Consider the following 26,748-nt stretch of genomic DNA (forward strand, 5'->3'; position numbering starts at 1 on the left):
ATGGGCTCCAGGAGCCACACCTCGCTGCTCCTGCTTCCAGTGTTGCTTCTGCTGCTGCAGGTGAGCTGAGGCAGGTGCCTGGAAGCCGGGCTGGGCTCCGTGAGCATGAAGGCCCATGACTGACGGCACAGCCCCTGCTGGCTGTGCCCCTGCTGGGGTGACAGGCCGGCGGAGGGACCGAGGAGAGCGCTCTGGCCGGGCCCCGCGAGGAGCGCAGGTGTCGGGGGGAGCCTGGGGTCTGCACACCTGGAGTGGGGCATCGGCAGCGGAGCTCCCGAACGTATACGAAGGAGGGGTTTGGGTGACAACCTGTTTGGGGCCGTGCAGGAGACGGGGGAAGGGGACTCATCTTAAACTGGTTTATAGAGTTCACACCATTTTTATTTAGATTTGTGTTAACCCAGACTTTCTAAGGGTACTTCTGTTCACACCTCACGTAAGACTGAGACAATCTCAGCTGTGATTTGACAGACAATATGAGCAAACTGAGAGTGGGGGAGGACTTAGCCTCCTGCCCCCACCCCTGGCCACAGCTCAGATGGAAGGACTGCACTCGACTTGCTGCCAACTCCATGGCTTTCCAAGGACGGGTGGGGCGATCTCAAGGCTATTATGTCCAGTTCTCCCGAAGTGGCTGGCCCAGGGCCAGCGGTCGGTCAGGACCGGGATGCTCAGCATCCAAACCCGGCTGGTCCGCCACCGGCTGGTGGTCTGGGCTGACCACTGACCCTGGTCCTCACCTCAGCTCGACTTGGACTCTTCTCGGGAGCCGTCCAACTCTGGAGGCCTGGACACCTTCCCCAGAGGTTCAGACGGAGCTGATCTGTGGGGTGGCCTGGGCTTTATGGCTTTAAGCTGACCTTGTTAAGCTTCATTTTCTTTACCTGGAAATGGAGCTAATATTTGCTCTTCCCTGTCCTGTGAAGGAAGAGGTGGGCTGGGCCCGTGTGCCCATACGTCCCTGTCCTTCTGGATTTGTAGCCACGGCGAAGGGTTGGCAACACGCATCTGCCACCCATGCTCCCGCTTGCTCTGGGCTGCACGCGGGGATGGAAGAGTAAACACGCTGGGGGCCGTGTGTGACCCAGCGCTCTCGTGCAGGTCTGCTGCTGCCGCGAGTGCCTTGTTTGGCGCCAGTTGCTCGGCGTTTGGAGGATTTTCTCGGTCCCTTTTTGCCATTTCCAGTTGTGAATGCCCTTAATCAAACAGCACTCTCGGGGCGCCTGGGTGGCTCAGTCGGTTAAGCGACTGCCTTCGGCTCAGGTCATGATCCTGGAGTCCCGGGATCGAGTCCCGCATCGGGCTCCCTGCTCGGCGGGGAGTCTGCTTCTCCCTCTGACCCTCCTCCCTCTCATGCTGTCTCTCATTCTCTCTCTCGCAAATAAATAAATAACAACAACAACAACAACAACAAAATAGCACTCTCATTTTATCTCCCATACCTCGTCGAGTCCTGTCAATAGCCTGTTTTTTTTTTTTTTAAAGGTTTTATTTATTTATTTGACAGAGAGAGACACAGCGAGAGAGGGAACACAAGCAGGGGGAGCAGGAGAGGGAGAAGCAGGCTTCCCATGGAGCAGGGAGCCCGATGCGGGGCTCGATCCCAGGACCCTGGGATCATGACCTGAGCTGAAGGCAGACGCTTAACGACTGAGCCACCCAGGCGCCCCACAATAGCCTGTTTTAATCGTCAAACCCTGTCCCCCTATTTCTCCTGCTCCTGCCCTTGCCCCTTTCTGGGCTCATCAGAAAACACAAGTGCATTTTCCTCTTCTCTGTTGTCTAAGCACAGAGCCCAGCCAAGTTGATGCATGTCTGAGGAGGTGTTGAGGGGGGTCACGCAGCAAGGAGTGGACTGGGGGTGGTCATTCAGTGTTTGGTGAAAGCAGCTTTGGACCGGTTCCAGGGGATCCAGACAGGGAAAAGAGTGTGCTACAAAAAGAATCAGGTGTTTTTTGCAGTCCCCATCCTGGACCCTTAACAGGGCAAAGAGCTTTCTGCCCAGTGGGTGTTCGGTCCCTTGCTGAATTGGCTCTAAATAACCCATTCCTTCCCAATCCTTTCGTTGGCCCCAAAGTTGGCTTACAGCCATCTCAGGGGACCTCCAAAACAGGTGCCCACTGGCCCTCCTCTGAGCTCTACATTTAACGCCAGTCCCCGTCCTATTGGAGCGCTGTTCTGCCTACAACAGTTTTCCTCTGCCCCCACACCCTTGCTGTCTGGGGGACATAAAGCAAGTGATAAAGTTGTGACTCCCTGCAGGTTTTCGTCTTGGATCCAGATTCAATGATAAGTCATGGAAGGGGAGTCCTGCCCTTCTCGTAGGGTAATTTCTGGTCCCGAGGATTCATGAATCCTCTGCTCTGGGCTGTGGCAGGCTTCCAAGATCAGAGAGGAGGGAGGGTTTGAGAAAACAAAATCAGACAGTGAGCAAAGTCTGTTATGTTGTTGTTGCTATTTTTTAACCTGGAAAATTCTAAATCGACTTATCTTTAAAAAACTGTCAGCATTGATGCTCTGCCTGATTAATTTGCTAAGCCCCCATTTAAGGACAACAGTTAGTGGATTGCAGAAGGTGAGGGATGGTGTGGTGGGGGGTGGAGGGTGCGGGAAGCTGGGTACTCGGCAGGGACAGAGCAGGCTGGACTCTGTCCCGAGAGCCCTGGGGACCTAGGGACATGATGAGGTCTGCACTTTTAAAGATCACCTGAGCTTCTGTATGGAGAACATATTTGGGCAGTATATTAATCTCCTAGGGGTGCCACGGCAAAATGCCACAAACCGGACGGCTTCGAACAACAGAAATGGACAGCGTGGAGCCATCGTTCATCATACCGTATTACATATTTGAAAGTTGCTAAGAGAGTAAATCTTAAAAGTTCTCATCACAAGAAAAATAATTCTGTCATTATGTGTGTTGGCAGATGTTAAGTAGACTTATTGTGGTTGATCATTTTGCATTATGTGCAAATATCAAATCATGATGATGTACACCTGAAGCCAATACAATGGTGTATGCCAATTACACCTCTATTCCAAAAAATTCTCCTTGAATGCAAATTTGCAATCAAAAAAGAAATATTTTCAGGGAAGAATTATTTCCATGCAGGCTTCTTACTTCCTTAGCATCCTCTGCAGACACAAAGCCCTCCTGTACCTAGGTTATTTCCCTTCAACGACGCCATGGCCGCTCGACCAGGCCAGCCTGGACAATCCTGTCAGATGATGTGCCCGCCTGCCACACAGTGTTAGGTGGATGCTGCGGCCAGAGACGCCAGCCTCTAGAAAGTTTTCTCCCTTCACATTACAGAAACGTTATGTGCACCTTTTAAATGCTATCCTCTTTGGAACAACTGCCTAAATTTGGCAGGGATGGGAAATATAATAAGCACACTTGAAAAATCATTTCAGCAAATATAACCTTTTTCTGGTCTTCCTGTGACAGCCAGACAAGATCACACAATTTGTGAGGCGTGCGTGGAGGGGGGATGGGAAACACGCAGTGTCAGGTGTGCAAACCTCAGTACCCACAGTTCTCATGTGGAGTTGACTGAGCCATTCAAGTGCTGGCAGACTGTGAGTTGAAGGCACAGAGCTTGTGTGTGGAAAGGGCCCTTGAAGGGCCTCACTTACAGAAGGGGAAACTGAGGCCAGCGATGAGGTGAAACCTTGATGTATTCCTTGTTAGTGGTCTGGGCCACCTGGGAATAGATCTGTGTTGGAAATGGAATGAATTTCTTCATTCTTTTGCAAGAACTGCGATCTTCTCCATTTTAAAACTATATACCTGGTGGGGCGCCTGGGTGGCTCAGTCGTTAAGCATCTGCCTTCGGCTCAGGTCATGATCCCAGGGTCCTGGGATCGAGCCCCACATCGGGCTCCCTGGTCAGGCAGGAAGCCTGCTTCTCCCTCTCCCACTCCCCCTGCTTGTGTTCCCTCTCTCGCTGTATCTCTCTCTGTCAAATAAATAAAAAAATAAAAAATAAAAAAAATAAAAAATAAAAACTATATACCTGGTTAGGCCCTTCATTTCAAACCACCGGCACAAATCAAGAAGGATCAATATTTGAATAAATCAGTGTTTGAGATTTTGGAACTCCAAGACTTTAAAAATTCTTTTCCTTTAAGTAAACAGAAATGTAGTCTGTAGCAGGAAAGAAATATCATCATTGTCCTTGACGTTCATGAAACAAGACAGCCGGTGATGTCTGCCCTCCACCAGGAGGGTGGCTGGCCACAAGGGAAGGACACACGAAGAACGTGTGTTCATTTTCTGTGAAACCGCTAACACGTAGTCCATCGGGCAGCCGTGTGCCCTGCAGCAAGAACGGACCCTTACAGGTGCAAGGCACCCAGGACCAAGGGGGCTCACGATCACTCACCATGTCCAGGAGACTGAGGCATAAGTCCTAGAGTAGCCGGTGTCCGACCGTTTGCTCTCAGGATGCCTTTACACATGTCACATTACTGAGAGCCCAACGAGCTCGTGCTGACGTGCGTTATATTTACTATGATTTACCATATTAGAAATTAAGAGTGCGACATTGGAAGCTTTTCTCAGTTCATTAAAGATAATACTAGACCCAGTACATGTGAGTATATGTCACATGCTTTTATGAAAAATAACCATATTTTTAAAGAAATTCCACTTAGTGTGACGAGTGGCACTGTTTTTATATTCTTGCAAATCTCTTGTTCTAAAAGAAGATGGCTGGATTCTCCTCTCTGAGTCTGCTCTCAGTCTGTTGTAAATGTTGTTAAAGGACATGAAGACATTCTGGCCTCAAACACATATGCATATGGAAAGGGAGGAATATTTGAATGGCCTTGAACAGATAATTGTGGATATCCTTCTTTGATATTACACCAGAACTGAACAAGTGGTATTTTTGAACAGTCACTTGCCATGTGGAATCTGTACACATCTTAATAAACCTTCCTTGCTCTGTTACATCAAAACCACTGGTCTGTCTTGCATTTTGGATGACTCTTCCCTGTGCATGACTTTGGAATGTCATGCATTAATCATTAGGAAACTCTTGGCTCATTGAGTTATGCAGATCTTCCAAATGTTGACAAATTTCATTTTATAAAAGGAGAAAATCACGCTCATTAATATCTCCACTGATATCATCAGAAACATCTTGAAGTACTGGGAAGCTGTCAAGCACATTGTAGCAGACACAAGTTTTCCAAAATTCTAAATTTTGGCTTGAAAGTTTACATTTTATCGTCGGCAACATGACACCATCCATGGTTTCTCTTGAAGTGATAGGCTCACTTGTTTACCATCAAAGTACCATCTACCAAGCGCCCAATCCTGAACAACACAGTCTGTCAGTCAATCTTTCAAGGAAAATGCTGTTCCATAAAAAAGAGGCCTCTTCATCCTTTCTTGATTAAAGCTCTTCAGAGTGTAGGGATAGAGGGTACATACCTCAATATCATAAAAGCCATCTATGAAAAACCTACAGCGAATATCATTCTCAATGGGGAAAAACTGAGAGCTTTCCCCCTAAGGTCAGGAATGCGGCAGGGATGTCCACTATCACCACTGCTATTCAACATAGTATTGGAAGTCCTAGCCACAGCAATCAGACAACAAAAAGAAATTAAAGGCATCCAAATAGGCAAAGAAGAAGTCAAACTCTCACTCTTTGCAGATGATATGATACTTTATGTGGAAAACCCAAAGACTCCACCCCAAAACGGCTAGAACTCATACAGGAATTCAGTAAAGTGGCAGGATATAAAATCAATGCACAGAAGTCAGTGGCATTCCTATACACCAACAACAAGACAGAAGAAAGAGAAATTAAGGAGTTGATCCCATTTACAATTGCACCCAAAACCACAAGATACCTAGGAATAAATCTAACCAAAGAGGCAAAGAATATGTACTCAGAAAACTATAAAATACTCATGAAGGAAATTCAGGAAGACACAAAGAAATGGAAAAACATTCCATACTCATGGATTGGAAGAACAAATATTGTGAAAATGTCTATGCTACCTAGAGCAATCTATACATTTAATGCAATCCCTATCAAAATACCACCCACTTTTTTCAAAGAAATGGAACAAATAATCCTAAAATTTGTATGGAACCAGAAAAGACCCCGAATAGCCAGAGGAATGTTGAAAAAGAAAAGCAAAGCTGGTGGCATCACAATTCCAGACTTCAAGCTCTATTACAAAGCTGTCATCATCAAGACAGTATGGTACTGGCCCAAAAACAGACACATAGATCAGTGGAACAGAATAGAGAGCCCAGAAATGGACCCTCAACTCTATGGTCAACTCATCTTCGACAAAGCAGGAAAGAATGTCCAGTGGAAAAGAGACAGTCTCTTCAACAAATGGTATTGGGAAAATTGGACAGCCACATGCAGAAGAATGAAACTGGACCATTTCCTCACACCACACACAAAAATAGACTCAAAATGGATGAAAGACCTAAATGTGAGACAGGAATCCATCAAAATCCTTGAGGAGAACACAGGCAGCAACCTCTTCTACCTGAGCCGCAGCAACTTCTTCCTAGAAACATTGCCAAAGGCAAGGGAAGCAAGGGCAAAAATGAACTATTGGGACTTCATCAAGATAAAAAGCTTTTGCCCAGCAAAGGAAACAGTCAACAAAACCAAAAGACAACCAACAGAATGGTTAGTTCCATAAAGAACTTATCAAACTCTACAACCAAAGAACTAATCCAATCAAGAAATGGGCAGAAGACATGAACAGACATTTCTCCAAAGAAGACATCCAAATGGCCAACAGACACATGAAAAAGTGCTCAACCTCACTCATCATCAGGGAAATACAAATCAATACCTCATTGAGATACCACCTCACACCAGTCAGAATGGCTAGAATTAACAAGTCAGGAAATGACAGATGTTGGCGAGGATGCAGAGAAAGGGGAACCCTCCTACACTGTTGGTGGGAAAGCAAGCTGGTGTAGCCAATCTGGAAAACAGTATGGAGGTTCCTCAAAAAGTTGAAAATAGAGCTACCCTATGACCCAGCAATTGCACTGCTGAGTATTTACCCCAAAGATACAAATGTAGTGATCCAAGGGGGCACATGCACCCCAATGTTTATAGCAGCAATGTCCACAATAGCCACACCATGGAAAGAGCCTAGATGTCCACCAACAGATGAATGGATAAAGAAGATGTGGTATATATATACAATGGAATATTATGCAGCCATCAAAAAAAGAAATCTTGCCATTTGCAACAATATGGATGGAACTAGAGGGTATTATGCTAAGCGAAATAAGTCAATCAGAGAAAGACAATTATCATATGATCTCATTGATATGAGGAATTTGAGAAACAAGGCAGAGGATCATAGGGGAAGGGAGGAAAAAATGAAACAAGATGAAACCAGAGAGGGAGACAAACCATAAGAGACTTTTAATCTCAGGAAACAAACTGAGGATTGCTGGAGTGGAGGGGAGTGGGAGGGATGGGGGGGCTGGGTGACGGACATTGGGGAGGGTATGTACTATGGTGAGCACTGTGAATTGTGTAAGACTGACGAATCACAGACCTGTACCCCCGAGACAAATAATACATTATATGTTAATTAAAAAAAATTTTTTAAAGGTTAAAAAAAAAGTGGCCTGTTCAGCTAGCGACTCCGAGGATCACCCAACGTGCTTTCGTTGAGACTCTCTACTCCACTGTGCCACCTGGGGTTCGCACATACTTCTCACCTAGTCGCGCAGAGTCCTACAAATGCGCATCCCAGTGACGCAGGGCAGGAACATCAGGGACCTTTACTGCTGCATCGCTCTGGTAACATCAGGGACCCCAGCGGACCACACTTGGGAAGTTCCTGCTCCACAGAAATGTTCTCTATGCATATGGATGTTTATTACCATGGCATTTCTCTGTAAGTGATGGCAAACAACTGGAAGTAATCTAAATAACCATCCCCAGGAGAATGAACAAATGAATTGTCCTCTGTTCGTGTAGCTATATGGTAGTGAAACTGAGTGGACTAGAGCCGTAGGTGTCTACACACGCACACACACACACGCTCGTTCAGTGTTGGCTGTGACATACTCTGCACAATCTGTCTGTTCCAACAGCTTCACTGTACATGTGTGACTGTTTTCGGGGGCAGTGGCAGTTCGTTGAGATGTAAATTATAAATAAATAATTCTCGATGTAAATCATTATATAAATGAAAAGTACCAAGTCCTATTGTTTTATTATTATAAGATAAAGTCTAAAAATAAGGAAAAAGTAAAAGAAGAAACAGGCAGAAAAGCCCACTTGAACCTCTCCACCAGTTACGTTTGGTGCTATTCTGCACGTGACCCGTGATATAAATGCACCCGTGCTCATCCCGAACCGACAGTTTGATCTCCCACTGTGCTACCTGCGGTCACAGCAGGTGCGCTATGGTTTGAATGTCACTAGTCTTGGTGGGACTCTGTGAGAATCCTTTTGGTTACTTCTCCTACAGTTGCAGAGGAAAAGCAATAAGCATGACCTGAGATGTCAAGAACCAGAAATTAAAGTTCTTTATTTTCTCTTTTCTCATTCTAGAAGATTTGTGTGTCTTTAGGCAGTTTCTACCTGAGTCTGATAAGTATATTCCCTACTAATTCACGTCATTTTTATTTTTAAGGTCAACAGCATCAACAGTTTCCAACAAGAAAAGGATGCTCTTACTGATCAAACAAAGGTGGGGTTTGGAAGTCACTGCCTTCATAAACAAAGTGAGATCACACTTGACTCAGAGATTTGATCGCAATTTCATCGAACATCTGCTCGATGTTCAGTTTGCAGAAAATAAATTAGTAACTAGATGTGGCCTTTTGGAATCTAAAGGGACTGCTAGAGAATTATAGAGGATGCTTTTTTTTTTTTTTAAAGATTTTATTTATTCATTTGAGAGAGAGAATGAGGGAGAGAGAGAGCACATGAGAGGGGGGAGGGTCAGAGGGAGAAGCAGGCTCCCTGCCGAGCAGGGAGCCCGACGCGGGACTTGATCCAGGGACTCCAGGATCATGACCTGAGCCGAAGGCAGTCGCCCAACCAACTGAGCCACCCAGGCGCCCTGAGGATGCTTTTATGTCTACTAGAATATGAACAGTCTGTGAACGTCAGAAATCAGCCACACGGCACTAGCCCAGAGCTTTCTCCACATTGTTTTCTTCTTTATGGAGTTAAAATATATTGAACTTGACATCCTCCAGTGTGTGAACTTTGGACAGCCCAGGGAGGCAGTCACACTTTGTTATGAGCTCATGCCACCTTATGAATACTTCCTTCCCATGGTTCTTGTCATCAACTCATTTAAACACAGTTGACCTTTGAACAACATGGGCTTGAAGTGCATGGTCCACTTATATGCAGATTTCTTACAGGACAGTGCTGTGAATGTATTTTCTCTTATGATTTTCTTAATGACATTGTCTTTTCTCTAGCTGACTTTACACTAAGAATATGGCATATAATACACATAACATACAAAGTATGTGTTAACCGACTGTTCATGCTATCAGTAAGGCTTCCAGTGAAAAATAGGCTGTTAGTAGTTAAGTTTTGGAGAAGTCAAAGGTTATACAGGGATTTTTGGCTACCCCAGGGGGCAGTGCCCCAACCTCGCATAGTTCAAGAGTCAACTATATTTTTTAAAAGGCTTACATGTTTGTGGATAAAAATTAACGTGGCTAGAAAGCAGCTTTGCTTGGAATAAATAGATGGTTAAACTCCATCTCTGGTCTCTCGCCTGACAAATCTCTGAGCCTAATGTCTGGGTCTGAGTCTCTTCCTGTTAAAAGTGAGAGTAGTAGATGAAGAGGCATTAAAGACCTATCAGCACTGAATGGAGATGTTCTCGTGGACTATTTCAGAACGACAGAGGGAAATAGGAGGGAGTAGCTTTCTCATTCACTCAGCAACCGTGTGCGTGTTTGTGATAGCACAGATGTGAGCACACAGTAGGCAATGAGCTCTAATGTTATGTCTGCATAGCCCCTAAGGACCTCAGGATCCATGTAAAATCAGGGGGCGGCCCGTGCCCCAAAGTCTAGAAACACCTCCATAGTTGTCAGGAGAACAGGCACTTTTAATAACTAAGCATTGGAGGCTGTTGTGAGGACAGGGGATATAATGCCAATCAAGTGCCCGTCCGTGCGTGCTACATCGATGTCACCATCATCCTCGTGGTTGTCGCTATAATTTCAGGGAGACAGCCACCGGCCCCTACGGCGATCCAAGAGAAGACGGGTTATTACCACCCTGGAACTGGAGGGGGACGATCAAGGACTCTTTCCCAAACTTGCTGGGGAGGTGAGGAAGGCCCCCGCCACCCTCTCTGACTAGGCACGCCCCCTTTGGCAGGAGGACCAAGTCTTGAAGGGCTACGTGCCGGGAGGCCAGGGAGTGCCGTGGGTGGAGGAATGCTGCCCTGGGTCCTAGAACCCACTCTACCTCTACCTGACTGGGGGGCTTCGGGCAAGTCGCTTCATGTGAGCGTGTGCCAAGAACATCAGTCCCATGGGACAAGCCCTGCTTTATTTGGCCCGTGCAAGCGTATTATTTAAAAATAAGGAGATGGTGGTTACCAGAGACTGGGAGGTGGGGGCAGAAGGGAGATTAAAAAAATAAATAAATAGGAAAAGCAAAGCTGGGCTGCCAGGGCTGGCAGGGAGGAGGTCATGAGGGCTTATTGTATGAGGGGGACAGAGCGTCAGTTTGATAAGATGGTAAGAGGTCTGGTCACGGATGGTGGTGGTGGCCACCCAACAGTGTGAGTGTGCTTAGTCCCGCCTGAATGCACACTTCAAAATGAGGAAGGTAGTAAACTTTATGTTGTGTGTATTTTACCACAAGGAGATGGAAACGACAGGACGATTGTAGTAGAAATTCTGTACTTCTAGCGGCTTTCTGAAAGTTGGAAGATCTGCCCACAGGGAGCCTACGTTCCCACATGGCAACAACTGGATGGGGCTTGAGTTTCCCACAGTCCCCCCACTCCCTGTCGTCTCCCTCCCTCTGAGGTCGAAGCCGTCACGTGATCATGTTGGGATGCTGGAATTTTTGCACGTGGCCATGTCATTCTTTCCATGACACTCCTGACCCGATGGACCTGTGAATTACATGCTAAGTGACTAGATCCCTACAGCATTGACATCCAATGATTTCTGGACAAAGAAATTAAAATAATTTATATTTTTGCAGTGTTTATAAAAATAGTAGATGCCTGCTATAAAAAAAATACAGAAAGTTTTCAAGGCTCAGTGGTTGAAACGATCTACTCCTAAGAGTCTGGGGGACGCGGTGGGCTCATACCGCAGACCCAACACACCCTTGCTGCCTCGGGGAGACCCATATCCTTGCTGTTTCCCCACCACGCGGTGCTGTCAACCACAGTACCTATATTATAGGGTCGTGTTAAAGATTAAATAGGCTAGGGCAAGTAAGGCATGGCTCATTCTAAGCCCTTTCTAAATGTTAGCCGCGTGAGGGTTCCTCCTCTCTCCCTGAAGGGATCACCCGTATTAACACATCGGTGTGTACTCTTTCAGATATTTCTCTATAGCCTGACCAAGGTGAGTCCATATTGACAACATGGGTTCGCACTACATCTATCGTCTGCAAGTTGCCTTTCTGGTTTCCCAGCGAGGCATGGCCCCCTTTCTGGGGCAAAGCCTGTAAGTCCTAAAGACTGGGGGCCCCTGCCCCATGAAGGGGGTACTGCACTAGGATTCTTTCCCTTGGGAAGGACATGTGCGTTCTTCCCACTTGTTCCCCGTGACAAACCTCATTCCCGCCTCTTTGCATGTCTGTTTCTTTTGGATAAACCCTCAGATGAGCGATTGCGAGGTGTGGTGCTTTAAAAATGCCTTTGAATCCTAGCCTGGATATTTGGTATGCCTTGTGGTTTATTCTCATTCTCTTCTCCGCGCCCCCCCTTGTTTTTCCCAGGACCCTGGGATCATGACCTGAGCTGAAGGCAGACGCTTAGCGACTGAGCCACCCAGGCGCCCCTATTTTTCTTATTCTTTTTTTTTTTTTTTTTAAAGATTTTATCCATTTATTTGAGAGAGAGAGAATGAGAGACAGAGAGCATGAGAGGGAGGAGGGTCAGAGGGAGAAGCAGACTCCCCGCCGAGCAGGGAGCCCGATGCGGGACTCGATCCAGGGACTCCAGGATCATGACCTGAGCCGAAGGCAGTCGCTTAACCAACTGAGCCACCCAGGCGCCCCTGTAACGTTCTTTTAAAGTTCTGGACTCTGTGATGATGTATGTGAGCCACTAGATCTTCCTTCTAATGACTGGATTCCCAGCACCATCGGGATATCCGAAAGCATTTGGGGATAGGGCTATAGAATGTTTATAAAATGGCCTAATTTGGTTTTGAGTCACAGTTGAAATGTGTGGACAGAAGGTACAAGCAGACCCACAGTTGCCTAACACCTGATGAACAAGCAATTACGTACCGGTGTTGGTTTGTTCTTGTGACTCCCCGTGTTCTTTAGGATCTCCTAACCCCAACACCATGGTCTACTCTGAATTTGAAATCCAGGTTCAAAACCAGGAAAGGAAGCGATAAAGTAAAATGCCTAAGCCATGGTGGTGTATTAGGCTACCAGCCTCACCTTATAGGGGATGCTCAGGATGCTATATAACCTTTGTTGTTTTGACTTCTGCTGGGAACTGAGCTTGTTTCTAGGGCCTGCTTCGTGGTACATTAACTTCTTCAGGGTGGGAAAGAACACCTCAAAGAAGTAATTTATATACCTTTTCTCTAATGACCTCAAAATATTTATATACATAATAAAATGGATGCCCTTAACTCATTGATAGGCTCTGAATCTCTAGTTTTTAAGCAGGGAGAAATTCTCCCCAAACTCCAGAAGTCATGCAGAGATGTCTCTGCAGGTCTTCACTATATTCACATAAACCCCTGCCTCATCTAGTGAATGTGCAATGTCTGTTAGACAGAAGGAACATAGAGTGATGTGAGGGGACCCTGGGCAGCCCTGCTAAATCTTGAGTGAGCAAACAGATCACCAAGGGATCTTGTAAAAATGCAGATTTGTTTCCGTAAGTCAGGGTGGAGCCTGAGACTCTGCATCTCCAGCCAGCTCCCAGGAGAGGGTGCTGCGCTGGCCCTTGGCTGCCACGTGCTGAGTGCGGAGGGTCCAGAGGGTCCGGGACAGATAGTAGTGGGTGTGGCTCGTGCAAGGACGGAGCAAAACATTTCGTGCTTGTGGTCTTTGTTTTGTTGTTGTTTGGTTGCTGTTGTTTGCTTTTAACAACTTCACTGACATTTCAAGGGTTGGCTTTCACGAGGTTTAATATGGGACTTTTTGCTGGAAGCTGATAATGCCTAAGCAAAATCCATGAGAGTGTTTTCTGACACATGAGGCCCAAGTGGAAAAGCTTGGCATGTCACACAGAGGTCCCAGGGGACAGTTAGAGCAAGCGGGAAAAATGTGGGAACATGAGTGGCATCCCCATGGGTCCTGCTCCGTCAGGATTTCCAAACCTTGTGTTTGGACCTGCTGGGTGAGCTCAAGCCCGAGATCTGATCCCCCCAACCGTTATCACAGCCGTCGTTTTACACCAAACTCTACAATCACTTGCTAGCTGGCCCGTCATTTGACTGTGAACTTCCACGAGGGAAGACAGGGTGGGGATTTGGAGGTGTGCCCCCACCCGTGGCTCTGTCTCATGTCCCTGGTTTACTGTCTCCTTATTACTTCTCACCACCTGAACTGTATGCCTGAAATGTGTTTGGTTCTCTGTGGGTGGTCAATCTCCCCACTAGAACGCATTTCCCCCGAGTCAGGAATAGGGCTCTGCATGTTGTGGGTTTTCAGTCAATTATGTTCCATGAATGAATGAGCAAGGCAGAATGTAGTCTCTGCTTCCAGGGTGTTGTGGGTTGAATTGTGCCTTCCAAAAAGATGGGTTCAAGTCCTACCCCTGGTACCTGTGAATATGACCTTATTGGGATATAGGGTCTTTGTAGATGTCATCAAATTAAGGTGAGGTCATACTGGATTAGGGTGACTGGCATCCTTATCAAGGGAGGGGGATTTGGACACAGAGGACAGAGGGGAGAAGGCTGGAGACAGAAACGGGTGTGATACATCTGTAGGCGGGGGACACCAGGATTGCTGGCAGCCCCCAGCAGCTGGGTGAGAGGCTCAGAGTCTCCAGAGGAAACCAAGCCTGTTCTAGTTTCCAGAAGTGTGAGAGAACACATTTTGTTGTAAGGCACCTGGTTGTTGCAGCAGATATAGGAAACTAGCAAGCAGGGGTTACCATACTTGCTAGGAAGACAAGAAACAGGCTGATGAGAAGGATTACCAGCTGTGAAAAGTGGGCTAAGCAGGAGTCACAGAAACACTACACAGGCTGGGCCTTCAGGCTCAGCCACCTGCTTCTGCAGAAGGATGCTTGCTACCGGGTTTTGGCTGTGCATAAAGCCAGGATGTATTAGAAACGAAGTCAGCCCGAGGGTTGGCCAAAAGGCATTACCAGTAGCACTGCTGTGTTCTTGGGGAAGAGTGAAGGAATCACGAGAATTAGCCAAAACATATAAAAACTTGTGTTTGGGAGGTGGGGGTGGGGTGGGGAGGGCTGACTTCTCGTTAATTCCGTAAGCCTACAAAGAATGCAGTGTCACCAGCTGAGAATTGCCAGAAGATTTAAGACACAGCTGGAAAGGGGAAAAGTCTGACTTTTTCTGTGTAGGAGTCTCGTCTGTTTATATCAAAATATGCTCAATTTCATCGGATACAAATACACTCAGGAAAGTCATTCTTTTTTTTTAAGATTTTATTTATTTATTTGACAGAGAGAGACACAGCGAGAGGGGGAACACAAGCAGGGGGAGTGAGAGAGGGAGAAGCAGGCTTCCTGCTGAGCAGGGAGCCCGATGCGGGGCTCAATCCCAGGACCCTGGGACCATGACCTGAGCTGAAGGCAGACGCTTAACGACTGAGCCACCCAGGCACCCAAGTCATTCTTTTATATTCCTCAAAATCATCATTTGTGGATCTTTATGCCAATGCACTCATCTTTGCCTACTTGAAACCTATGCATACAAGTGACTTTGTCTTGTGTGTTTGGCATTTAAGGTACTCCCGTGTGCTTGTCTGTGACTAAGAGTACATATCCTGCATGTGCCGTTTCAGTGGTCATATGCCCCTCCATCATGTCACCGCACTGTGGTGTGTCACCCAAGGATCTAAATCTTAAGGCTGTAACAAAAGGCTGAAAACCGTTTCCAAGTGCAGAAAATATCCATGACATTTCTTTTCTCCATTGCAATTCTGAGTCCCCGAAATTCTTAGCATCTTGCCAAAGAATAAACAGCACTTACGCCTCTCAGGCATCTAACAGAACTGACGATCTCTGATGTAGCTTTTAGGATAATAAATGGAATATAAAATAATAAACAAAACAAACATGGGTTCTTATTTTTAAGTGGAAGGATTACAGTTGGCGCTGTGTTGGGGCCAGAAGTCTGCGGGATTAGGGAGCAGAGATGCCCGCGCAGTCATAAATTATAGAAGAGCATGTGGAAATGGTGTGGGAGAAAGCCAATTTGCTTGAACAGAAATTTAAAAATGTATGTTGGACTCCCAGGAGCAGACCAGTGCAGTGGTCTTGAGGGGAGAGGAGACAGCTGAACCCGGAGAGCCTGGGGCCCAGGCCACCACTGGAGGACAGCTGGTGGGACCACCATGGTGGAAGCTGATGAGTGGATGCCAACAAGTCTGCAGGAAAGAGGTCCAGGGAGGTGGGTGCAGTGGAGATCTTGTGGGCTCTGGGGAAAGGAGAGATTTCTGCCTGAAGCTGGCAAGGTGCTAAGACCCCCGGCTGGTGAAGCTGCCTGCTGTGGGCTCTGGGTGGCTGTGGAGGGGAGTGATGGTGTAGTCAAGTCTACATCTACTTGGACTTGAATCTGGGCTGCACTGAGTGGACAGCCACGGAACCTCTCCGTGGTCCACAGTAGGGCGCCAAGAATGCCTCCCTCTAAGGCTTCTGTGAGGCAGGAAGGAGGTGATCTATGTAGGAGCTCAGTCCTGGGCCTCACTCAAGCTGCTTCTCCTGGAATAAACCCCGTGCTTGCTCAGTGTCCCCCCAGCAGGGCTCTGTACCTGCAAGCAGACAACCCTTGAGAAAGCATTGTTCCCAGAGCGGAGAGCTCCTCTGCGCAATGTCACCCTTCCCACTCCTTTTTCTGGGACTCTGAACTCCTTCTGTCTCAGCGCTGACTCCCCACAATCTCTTCAGCTTTCAACAAATAAAATCACTGTTTATCCCAGAGCAACAGAGATTCAGTGGCAATGTCATATTAGACTTATTTTAATATATATATTATATATATTATAGTGTATATGTTGGGGTGCCAACAATATATAATATATATAACATATATTATATATATTGGGTGGCTAAGTTGGTTAAGCATCTGACTCTTGATTTCGGCTCAGGTCATGATCTCAAGGTCCTGGGATCGAGCCCCATGTCAGGTTCTGCACTCAGCTCTCGCTCTCCCTTTGCCTCTCCCACCTCTGGCTCTCTGTCAAAGAAATAGATAATTCTTTTTTTAAATATATATATATATATATATATATATATATATATATATATATACACATACATATATATATATGGTGCTCACTTTGGCAGCATGTAGACTAAAACTGGAACGATACAGAGAAGATTAGGATGTCCCCTTGCACAAGGATGGCAGGCAAATTTGTGAAGCATTCCATATTTAGAAAAACAAAAATAAATAATATATATGGTTGCCCACTTTTTATTTTATAAGTAGGGACTTTTTAAAATTAATAGACTTTATTCTAGAATTGTTTTAGGTTGACAGAAGAGGAGAGTGGAAAGTACAGGGTGTCTGTTCCCCCTCTTTCCCTCCCCCCCCAGTTTCCTCTCTTGTTAACGTCGCACATTGGTGCAGTATGTTTATGACAGTGGATGAGCCAATACGATACATTATTATTAACAAAGCCCATAGTTCACATTAGGGCTCGCTTTCGGTGCTACACATTCTATGGGTTTGGACAAATTGTATATGACATGTATCCACCCTTATAGTACCACATAGAGTATTTTCACTGCCCTAAAACTCCCCTGTGCTCCCCATTATCCAACCATCCCTCTTTCCTGAGCCCTCGGCAACTGTGATCCTTCTGCTATCTCCATATGTTTGCCTTTTCCAGGATGTCATATGGTTGGAATCATATGGTGTGTATACAGCCAGTTCAGATTGGTGTCTCTCACTTAGCAATGTGCACTAAAGATTCCCCCCATGTCTTTTTAGTGCTGAATAATATTCCACTGTCTGGATGGACCACAGTTTATCTGTTCACCTTGTGAAGGACATCTTGGTTGCTTCAATGTTTGATGATTATGAATAAATCCATTTTAGACAACTGTGTGCAGGTTTTTGTGTGGTCATAAGTTTTCAACTCTTTTGCATAAATACCAAGGAACATCATTGCTGGTTTGCATGGTAAGAGGATGTTTAGTTTTGTAAGAAACCGCCAAAGGAATGAGGAATTATTTGCCATCTGTATATCTTTGGAGAAAGAGATATTTGTTCAAATCCTTTGCCTATTTTTTTTAAGATTTTATTTATTTATTTGAGAGAGAGAATGAGATAGAGAGAGAGAGCACGAGAGGGGGGAGGGTCAGAGAGAGAGGCAGACTCCCCGATGAGTAGGGAGCCCGACGCGGGACTCGATCCCGGGACTCCAGGATCATGACCTGAGCCGAAGGCAGTCGCTTAACCAACTGAGCCACCCAGGGGCCCCTTTTGCCTATTTTTAACATTTGAAAATCAATTTTAGCAAGGTCCCAGGAAATAAAGTTAATATATAAAAATCAATTGTATTTCTATACACTAGCAATGAATAATTGGAAATCAATATTTTAAAAACAGTATCATTTATAATATTACCAAAACAAATGAAGTGCTTAGGCATAAGTCTAAAATCTGTGCAGGATCTCTTTACTCGAAACTATAAAATACTAATGAAAGAAACCAAGGAAAACCTAACTGGATGAAAAGACAGACTGTATTTATGGACTGAAAGATTGAATATTAAAGGAATAATTCTTCCCAAATTTATCTATAAATTCTGCTCAAAACTAATCAAAACACTTGCAGAACTTTTCATAGATCTCAACAAGCTGATCCCAAACTTTATACGAGAAGGCAAACTAGCTTTTGGTTTTGTTGACTGTGTTTCGCTATTTTGAACTTTATTGATATATATGTTTATTATTTCCTTCTTTCTGAGTTTAATTTGCTCCCTTTTTATTTTATTTATTTATTTATTTTTAACGATTTTATTTATTTATTTGACAGAGAGAGAGAGAGCAGGAACACAAGCAGGGGGAGTGGGAGAGGGAGAAGCAGACTTCCTGCTGAGCAGGGAGCCCGATGCAGGGCTCAATCCCAGGACCCTGGGATCATGACCTGAGCCGAAGGCAGACGCTTAATGACTGAGCCACCCAGGCGCCCCTAATTTGCTCCTTTTTAAAGATTTATTTATTTATTTTAGAGAGAGAGACAGAGACAGAGAGGAGGGGCAAAGAGAGAGAATCGCAAGCAGACTCCAAGCTGAGCACAGAGCCCCACAAAGGGCTGGATCCCATGACCCTGAGATTGTGTCCAAAGCTGAAATCAAGAGTCTGATGCCTAACCAACTGAGCCACCCAGGCGGCCTGATTTGCTCCTTTTTTTAAAGTTCTTAAGGGACTAAAGCAAGAAGCCTAAAGTATTGCTTTGAGAGCTTTTGAGAGGAAAGACTTCCCGCTGCATGTTTGAGATGAGGGAACCCTCCTTCTTCAAGCACAGAAGTGACGTCCCCAACCACTGAAGAACCCACAACATGGCAGCAGCTGGGCTAGTTACTTTCAGTGTTCCCTTTCCCTGAAACGTTCAAGGGTCTGCCCTCTGCAGCGTCTCAGGAGTGTTGGTTAGCAGTCTGTATTTCTCATGACAGCACCGACAGCAGAAACTGAGGCTCCTGAGCAACCTGGCTATGTTTCACCCGGGTAGAGAAACTGAGATTAGAACCTGATCATAACGAATGTTCACTAAGTGCCTTGTCTGAGCCAGCACTGTGGTCAGTCCCTGGGGTCACGAGGTGAAAAACAGCGATGAGATCCCTGCCCTCAGAAACTTCCCGGCTGATGCAGGAGAGGATGCAAACCGTGCAATGACGTGAACATATATCGTGCCATCAAGTAAACGATCCTGCAACATTAACACAATTCTCTGCTTCCTAGGTTTATTTTGATGTTGTGGACCGCTTAACAAGAAAGGTCATGGATAATTCCTTGATTTTCAACATTAGGATCAGCGATGTGAACGATCACGCACCCCAGTTCCCCGAGAAGGAATTCAACACCAGTGCGAAGGAGCACTACCCTGCAGGTGCGTGCGGCGGGAGTGTGTGTGGGGGGCTTCCTCTCCCCTCTGGTCCCCTCTGGTCCATCTGCTTCCATGTTGTGGTGCCGGATCCTCGTTGTCTTTAGGGAGAAATTTTATTCTTCTCATCCCGAAGGTGGCAGGCTCTGGTTTTGAGCAGAATGCTTGGAGGTCTGTAAGTATCGTTTTGTATTGGCAATAAAATGAGGTGGAAATTGTGTCTGTTGCAAGAGCTGATATGTAAAGACCAATCTAAAGTAGGTCAGATGCACTGAGGGAGAAAGGCAGAGCTGAACGGTGCCTTCCTGAATATCTCTGTAAATTTCTCACCTGTAAAATGGCAACGAGATGACACCTAAAGTTCCTGAGCTATAGATTCTGTGAGTCTTTAAATCCAAACCACTCTCACTAGAATGTGCATCTGTTTTAATAACAGAAAAACATTATTTATTTCACAAAGTAGTCTTTAGAAAATTTGGAAAATTCCAAGAAATTAAGACTGAACTAGAAAGCTTATTTTATACTTCCAATTAGAGATTAAGTACCATTAATGTTTTAGTTTATATTCTTTGTTTTTTTCTTTGAATTTTGTATGTGTGTGCATGTGCACACGCTGTATATTTATCTATGTGTATATATATTCCCTGATTTTATATATAATTACCAATGCATTTTTCATCTTTATCATAGTGCAAAATATATAGGGGTATATAATAAATATTTACAAATGTATGGGTGTGCTTTTTCATATGTGTATATTTATGAATTTTCTTTTCTAAAACAGCAAATTTACTGTTTGTAACCTAAAAGTGTTTTCCTACAGCATCCTACTGTGTAATATTTTATTTCATGGATGTGCTTTAAGGTTTCTTAACGAATCTCCTATTGTTAGACATTTGTGTGCCATGCCCATTTTTTGTTATCTTCACAAAAATATGCTTCAGTGAACACATTTGAGCTAAATCTGTGTCCACCGAAGCATTATCTACTTGGCATAATTTACAAGAGTAGAATGGCTGGTTCTGACTGCACATACAATTTAAGTGTTCCACTTTACTCACCTACTGGCAACATCTGGGGGGCCTGGCACGGGGTTCATCTTTGATTATTAAGTGCTTGCATATGTTGATAGGTTTCTTGTCCATTTCTGTGTACCAGATACTTGTTCCTTTCTTGGTCCATTTCTGTCCCTGTGCTTGTCATTTTTCTTCTTGATTTTAACCTTCTCATTCTGTATTAAGAATGTTTATGTCTGCCATATATATTTTAAATGTTTTCCTGGTTTATCATTTTTTTAAATTTTGTCTATATAGTTCTTCTTGGCACACCTTTAAAAATCTGTCTGATCTATCAATTCTCTCCTTTATGTCTTCTGCATTTGCAATCGTGATTAGAAAGTTCTTGTAACTATTTAGGGGTGCCTGGGTGGCTCATTCAGTTAAGTGTCTGCCTTTGGCTCAGGTCATGATCTCAGGGTTTTGGGATTGAGCCCTGTGTCCGCCTCCCTGCTCGGCGGGAAGCCTGCTTCTCCCTCTCCCCCTATATATACTCTTTCTCTCTCTCTCAAGTAAATAAATAAAATCTTAAAAAAAAAAGTTCTTGTGACTATTTAAATATTCCTTTTTTAGTTTTTAAGTATGTCTATAGTTTGATTTTATATTTAAATATTCAGTCCATTCTGGTGGATGCCTTAATGTCATTTAGCAAAGAATCATCATTCTACTGGTTTGATATGCTGCTTTTGGTCAATAGTAACTGTTAAAACAATTCTTTCCAGGTCAACCCATTTTCCAGATGTTAACAGTTGATTTGGATGAAGAAAATACTCCAAATTCTCAAGTCCTTTATTTCCTTATTTCTCAAACACTGTCACTGAAAGATAGTGGCTTCCAGATTGACCATATTAGTGGAGAAATACAACTCTCAGGATGCTTAGATTATGAGGTTATGTTGATTTTATTATTTTTAAAAAGTGAAATGTGTTCTCTATCTCGGAGCCCCAGACTTAGGATTTATGTCTGTAGTGGAAAACCCTCTGTGGCTGGACTTGCTATTGAAATTGCTATAATGGATTATTACTTTATTAATACTTCCCTTTGCTGTATTTGAAGGGCTTGACTGTTCTTTTCCTTCCCACATAGACTGCTCCGTGGTTTACACTACTAGTTGGAGCGAAGGATTTCAGAGAACCTCCCTTGACATCCACGGCCTCGGTTCATGTGAACGTGCAAGAAGGCAACAACCACAGGCCCACGTTTACCCAGGAGAACGTAAGACACCTGGGCCTCCTCAGATGCCACGGCCTTGCATAAACGGCCCCAAATTCTAGGCTCAGTTTTGCTGAGGGAATTCTCCATAATGGCCAAGATACATGTCATTCTCCAAGATCACTTAAACTAGATGAAGACATCAACCAACCTGATATAGAATCATTTAATAATAGACTTGCGAGCTTATGTTTTTTTACTGTTTTGTGCCAGAAACTGTGCTCAGAGCTTTCACGTGCATGCTTTCATTTTGAATTGCTGGGACTCACACATGATTTCTGTCTTACAGACGAGGAAGCCGAGGCACAGGGAAGATAGAGAATCCGTGCTCACTCTACATGGAGGTTTCTCAGTTCCACACAATTGACGGGGGATGGGAAATTCATTGTTGTAGGATCAGGGGAGGCAGGCCAGTGCACTGTAGGATGTTTAGCAGCATCCCTGACCTGCACCCACTAGATACCACGGGCACCTCCCAGGTGTGACAGCCAAAAATGTCTGCAGACATTGCCCAATGTCCCCTGGGGGGCAGGTTTGCCCCCGGGTGAGAATCTAGACCTGAGCTTTTCCACAACATCTGGAGTTCTAGAAGAGGGAAGATGAGCAGGTGGGCTCTGGCTGAGCCTTTCTCAGATCACCTGATTTATATACAGGGTTCCACATGGGAATTCAGATGCTACCAATCTGCATGCTTGAAGAAAGCACTGAAACCCACATCCAGATCATTTGGAAATGCCACACCACTTGAGATACGCAAGATTGCTAAAAACACTCAGGATTTGTTTCCTATTTTATATTTTTTGCTCTCTCATATGCATTTTTTGAAAGAAAAATATGCATTTTACTTCTGTCTTTCTCCTGACCTCTCTCAATGAGGCCTTTCCCGACGACCTAGTTCAATCCCCAACACAGCATCCACCCCCTCCTCCCTGTCCCTACCCAACACACACACACACACACACACACACACACACACACACACTTAATCATCTGCTCCCTGGGGATGGAGTTTTGCCCATCCTGTTCACAGCACCTAAGACAGAATCTGGCACATTGGAGCCTTTGTTGAATATTAATAAATGCTACAATTATTTTCAATAAGTATCGTTTGAAAAAAAATTTAAAAATTGTATAGACAAGGGGTGCATGGGTGGCTCAGTCGGTTGTGTCCGACTCGTAATCTCTGCTCATGTCTTGATCTCAGGGTTGTGAGTTCAGGCCCCACGTTGGGCTCCATGCTGGGCATGGAGCCTACTCAAAAAAAATCTTAAAAAAAATTATATAGAGAAAAGCTGAATTGTTTTCAAATGAAAACACCTCACCGAACAGTACAGAATAACTGAAACATATCGAACCTTGTTTTGAAATCCTTCTCTGGCTTAGTAAAAAGCTCTGCTCTCAAAACTAAGGAAAATAAACCCTATTTCCACGTACTCGTCAAAGAGAAATTATCTTGTCGCCAAAAGCACTGAGTAACAAGCTAAAGATCTATATGTGTTAGAAAAATGATTGTTTTAATCTAAGTTACCATAAGAGTTCTATTTTAGAAGAGTTAGGTTTTTTTAGCAGCATAAACTAGGATATGCATTATTATTTTAAAGATTCTTAGAAAAATAGTGCATCGAGTTGGATTTAAGAGGACTTTTAAAGCTATTCGGCTGTAGACACAAGTCACAGAGAGAAGGAACAGATGCTTGTTGTGATGGGTCGGACAGAGCTTCAGATTGCTTGGGGTCAAGTTCAATAGCATATATCTATGTTCTTGTGCTAGGGACTTACATTTTCTGTCTTGCTTTCTTTTTCAGTTGTGTGTCTTTATCCCCATGGCGTGGACATGATGATTGCCTCTCCCAGTACAGGATTCAGATTTCTGAAGGCTGCACAAGCCAGAGCGTGTCACGTCTCCTGGTCCAAGATGGTGACTTGCCATTTACATCAGCTTGGAGAGTAAAATTTCACATACTGAATGGCAATGAAGAGGGACATCTGGACATTCTGACTGACCCCGAGACCAATGAAGGGATTTTTTTTTTAAGATTTTATTTATTTATTTGAGAGAGAGAATGAGATAGAGAGAGCATGAAAGGGGGGAGGGTCAGAGGGAGAAGCAGACTCCCTGCCGAGCAGGGAGCCCGATGCGGAACTTGATCCCGGGACTCCAGGATCACGACCTGAGCCGAAGGCAGTCGCCCAACCAACTGAGCCACCCAGGCGCCCCCCAATGAAGGGATTTTAAATGTGATCAAGGTAAAGCCATCGGGGAAGGTGCACCTGCCAGGTGGCTGCAGTGTCGGGCCCCTCTCTGCAGGAGTCCTGATGGGAGATGGCAGCTAGCGTCGGGAGTGCCCGCCGGGCCACGCATGTGAGGCATGGCGTGCTGTGTGTCCCAGGGGCGCCCAGTGAGGGGGGCAGGCTGTGTCACGAGTGCCGGCTGCTGCAGGCCCTTGGCCCTTTTGCCTTTGTGGAGCCTCCCCACCACAACAATATCAATACTGAAAATTACTTTTGACAAGGTGCCAAGTTCTTCAACATTTAATTTTTTCTGTTTGAGACAAAATAGATTTCTATAGGTCCTAAAATGTTTTATTTTTTTTTCTGATGTGATAAAATATTTCAGACATTTTCTCTGATCCTGAAAGTTCATTTTTTTCCTTCTGAGTTTAAAAGACACTAGAAGGTGTGCATGGGCCCCTGAAAGTCCTGTGGGCCCCTGGACTTTGCCTGCTGTGCCTAATGAGGAGCTGGCCCTGCAGAAAAGTATTATTTTCTCCTTTCACTGATAAGGAACCAAGGCCCAGATAGGTTGGGTCGTTTTCATGAAGTCACACAGCCGGAGGAGCGGTTCTGACTGAGGTGGTCTGACTCCATTGCTCTCAGCTAGACCCTGGAGAGGCCAGTGTCCTGGTGCCATGCTGGCGAGTCAACCTGGGGATCAGGTTGAAAGACAGGCCTGGGTCGGAAGGTCTGGGGTGGGACCTGGGCTCCTGCCTATCAGAGGAACAAAGTGCCGGGTGATGCCCGTGGGCCCCAACCATGCTGTGAACAGCAAGGCTCTGGGGTACTCCATGCCAGATGCCTGGGATTGAATATCTCAAATATTCCTAGCTTTTCAGTCCTTTTAAGTCACTGCCCACTTTGCACCCTGAGTAACTGTGATCATTAATTTCTGTATTTCCTTAAGCTCCCCTGTTTTTTTTTGCAGCAGAGTTGCCACATTAATGTTTCATTAGATTATGGTTTTTGTTACATTTTTCATTACTGTCTGATGGATGGTGGCTTTTTAAAAAATTTTTTTATTGTTATGTTAATCCCCATACATTACATCATTAGTTTTAGATGTAGTGTTCCATGATTCATTGTTTGTGCATAACACCCAGTGCTCCATGCAGAACGTGCCCTCCTCAATACCCATCACCAGGCTAACCCATCCTCCCACCCCCGTCCCCTCTAGAACCCTCAGTTTGTTTTTCAGAGTCCATCGTCTCTCATGGTTCGTCTGCCCCTCCGATTTCCCCCCCTTTATTCTTCCCCTCCCGCTACCTTCTTCTTCTTTTTTTTTTTCTTAACATATATTGCATTATTTGTTTCAGAGGTACAGATCTGAGATTCAACCGTCTTGCACAATTCACAGCGCTTACCAGAGCACATACCCTCCCCAATGTCTATCACCCAGTCACCCCATCCCTCCCACCCCAACCCCCACTCCAGCAACCCTCAGTTTGTTTCCTGAGATTAAGAATTCCTCCTATCAGTGAGGTCAAATGATACATGTCTTTCTCTGATTGACTTATTTCGCTCAGCATAACACCCTCCAGTTCCATCCACGTCGTTGCAAATGGCAAGATCTCATTCCTTTTGATGGCTGCATAATATTCCATTGTGTATATATTCCACATCTTCTTTATCCATTCATCTGTTGATGGACATCTTGGCTCTTTCCACAATTTGGCTATTGTGGATGTTGCTGCTATAAACATTGGGGTGTACGTACCCTTTCGGATCCCTACTTTTGTATCTTTGGGGTAAATATCCAGTAGTGCAATTGCTGGATCATATGGTAGCTGTATTTTCAACTTTTTGAGGAACCTCCATACTGTTTTCCAGAGTGGCTGCACCAGCTTGCATTCAATGGTGGCTCTTTTCAACCAGGAGAGGGGGAGGGGGAAAAAAAAAAGCAGAACTCCATAAGTGATTTGAAAATGGGCTGGCCACTGTCTTTTGATCATTACCAAAAACAGTATAAATAATAAATGAATTGCAAAAGCCATGCACTCTGGGTGCGCGTGATCATGTGCTGAGCTTTCTCCGGCCAGAGAAGCAGCAGGTGCTCATGAAACCCTCTCTCTGGGACTCGCAGCCCTTGGATTATGAAACTCACCCTATACGAAGCCTTGTCATCACTGTGGAGAATGAGGAGCCGCTCTTCCCCTGTGAGGCGGGCCAGGTCCAGGGGCCCTGGGGGGTGGTGGTGAGCACCACTGTGAGCGTGCAGGTGACGGACACCAATGACCCACCAGCCTTTTACCCCAGGAGCTTTGTCGTCAGCGAGGTTGACGGTGCCAGACCCGGAATTCAGCTGGGAATTTTCAATGCTACAGATCCAGACAGAGCTGCTGGCCAGATAAGGTGAGAAGAGAGGAACGGGGAGTGTGGTCATTTAAACAGAACCAGCCACCTACCCGTAGGCATTCCTGGTGGAAACCTGCCCTTTGGCGGGCGGGTGAGGTTGACTCCAGCTCAGTTATGAAAATAACTGAGAGGAACAGGAGAAGGCCCGATGGCCCACGTTCAGTGCCTTCTTCCTTCTATAGCTGTCGCTGACCCCCTCCCCCCCGGGGAAGTGCACCTGCTCTTTTCCCCCTTGCACTTAGCACACGTCGCTTTTATACCATTTTTCTTATATTAAAATAATTTGTTATGTGTTTCTATGTCCCTTTTTACTAAAAGTTGTAAATTGGCAGCCCTCTGGCTTCTGGGCAACAGAAGTGGGTTTTTTTAAATTTAATTGTGGTAAAATATATCTAACACAAA

At 45.2% G+C, this 26,748-nt stretch overlaps 1 protein-coding gene and 1 non-coding gene across 2 annotated transcripts; both read left to right on the forward strand.

The window, feature by feature from the left end:
• CDH26 (cadherin 26) lies at positions 1–26,538 on the forward strand. The gene is made up of 8 exons (XM_064573561.1): positions 1–60; positions 19,309–19,456; positions 21,228–21,394; positions 21,592–21,720; positions 23,572–23,728; positions 23,936–23,964; positions 26,075–26,343; positions 26,529–26,538. The coding sequence occupies exons 1-8, from the start codon at positions 1–3 to the stop codon at positions 26,536–26,538; spliced, it is 969 nt and encodes a 322-aa protein (XP_064429631.1).
• Positions 16,668–16,775, forward strand: LOC123852165 (U6 spliceosomal RNA). Its single transcript, XR_006792788.1, has one exon. It is a non-coding gene; the product is annotated as a U6 spliceosomal RNA (small nuclear RNA).
• Positions 26,539–26,748: the final 210 nt, after the last annotated feature.

This window comes from Mirounga angustirostris, unplaced genomic scaffold (assembly GCF_029215605.1).
Source record: "Mirounga angustirostris isolate CCGP_5_RB_7025 unplaced genomic scaffold, mMirAng1.0.hap1 SCAF_10, whole genome shotgun sequence".
NCBI lineage: Eukaryota > Metazoa > Chordata > Mammalia > Carnivora > Phocidae > Mirounga > Mirounga angustirostris.

Excerpts from the sequence above, each read along its gene's own strand:
- CDH26 (XM_064573561.1), top strand. The coding sequence starts at position 1 with ATGGGCTCCAGGAGCCACACCTCGCTGCTCCTGCTTCCAGTGTTGCTT. Across the intron at positions 21,721-23,571 it reads CCACGTTTACCCAGGAGAAC|TACAGGATTCAGATTTCTGA; the intron begins GTAAGACACCTG and ends TGCCTCTCCCAG. Across the intron at positions 23,729-23,935 it reads CATTCTGACTGACCCCGAGA|CCAATGAAGGGATTTTAAAT; the intron begins CCAATGAAGGGA and ends CCCAGGCGCCCC.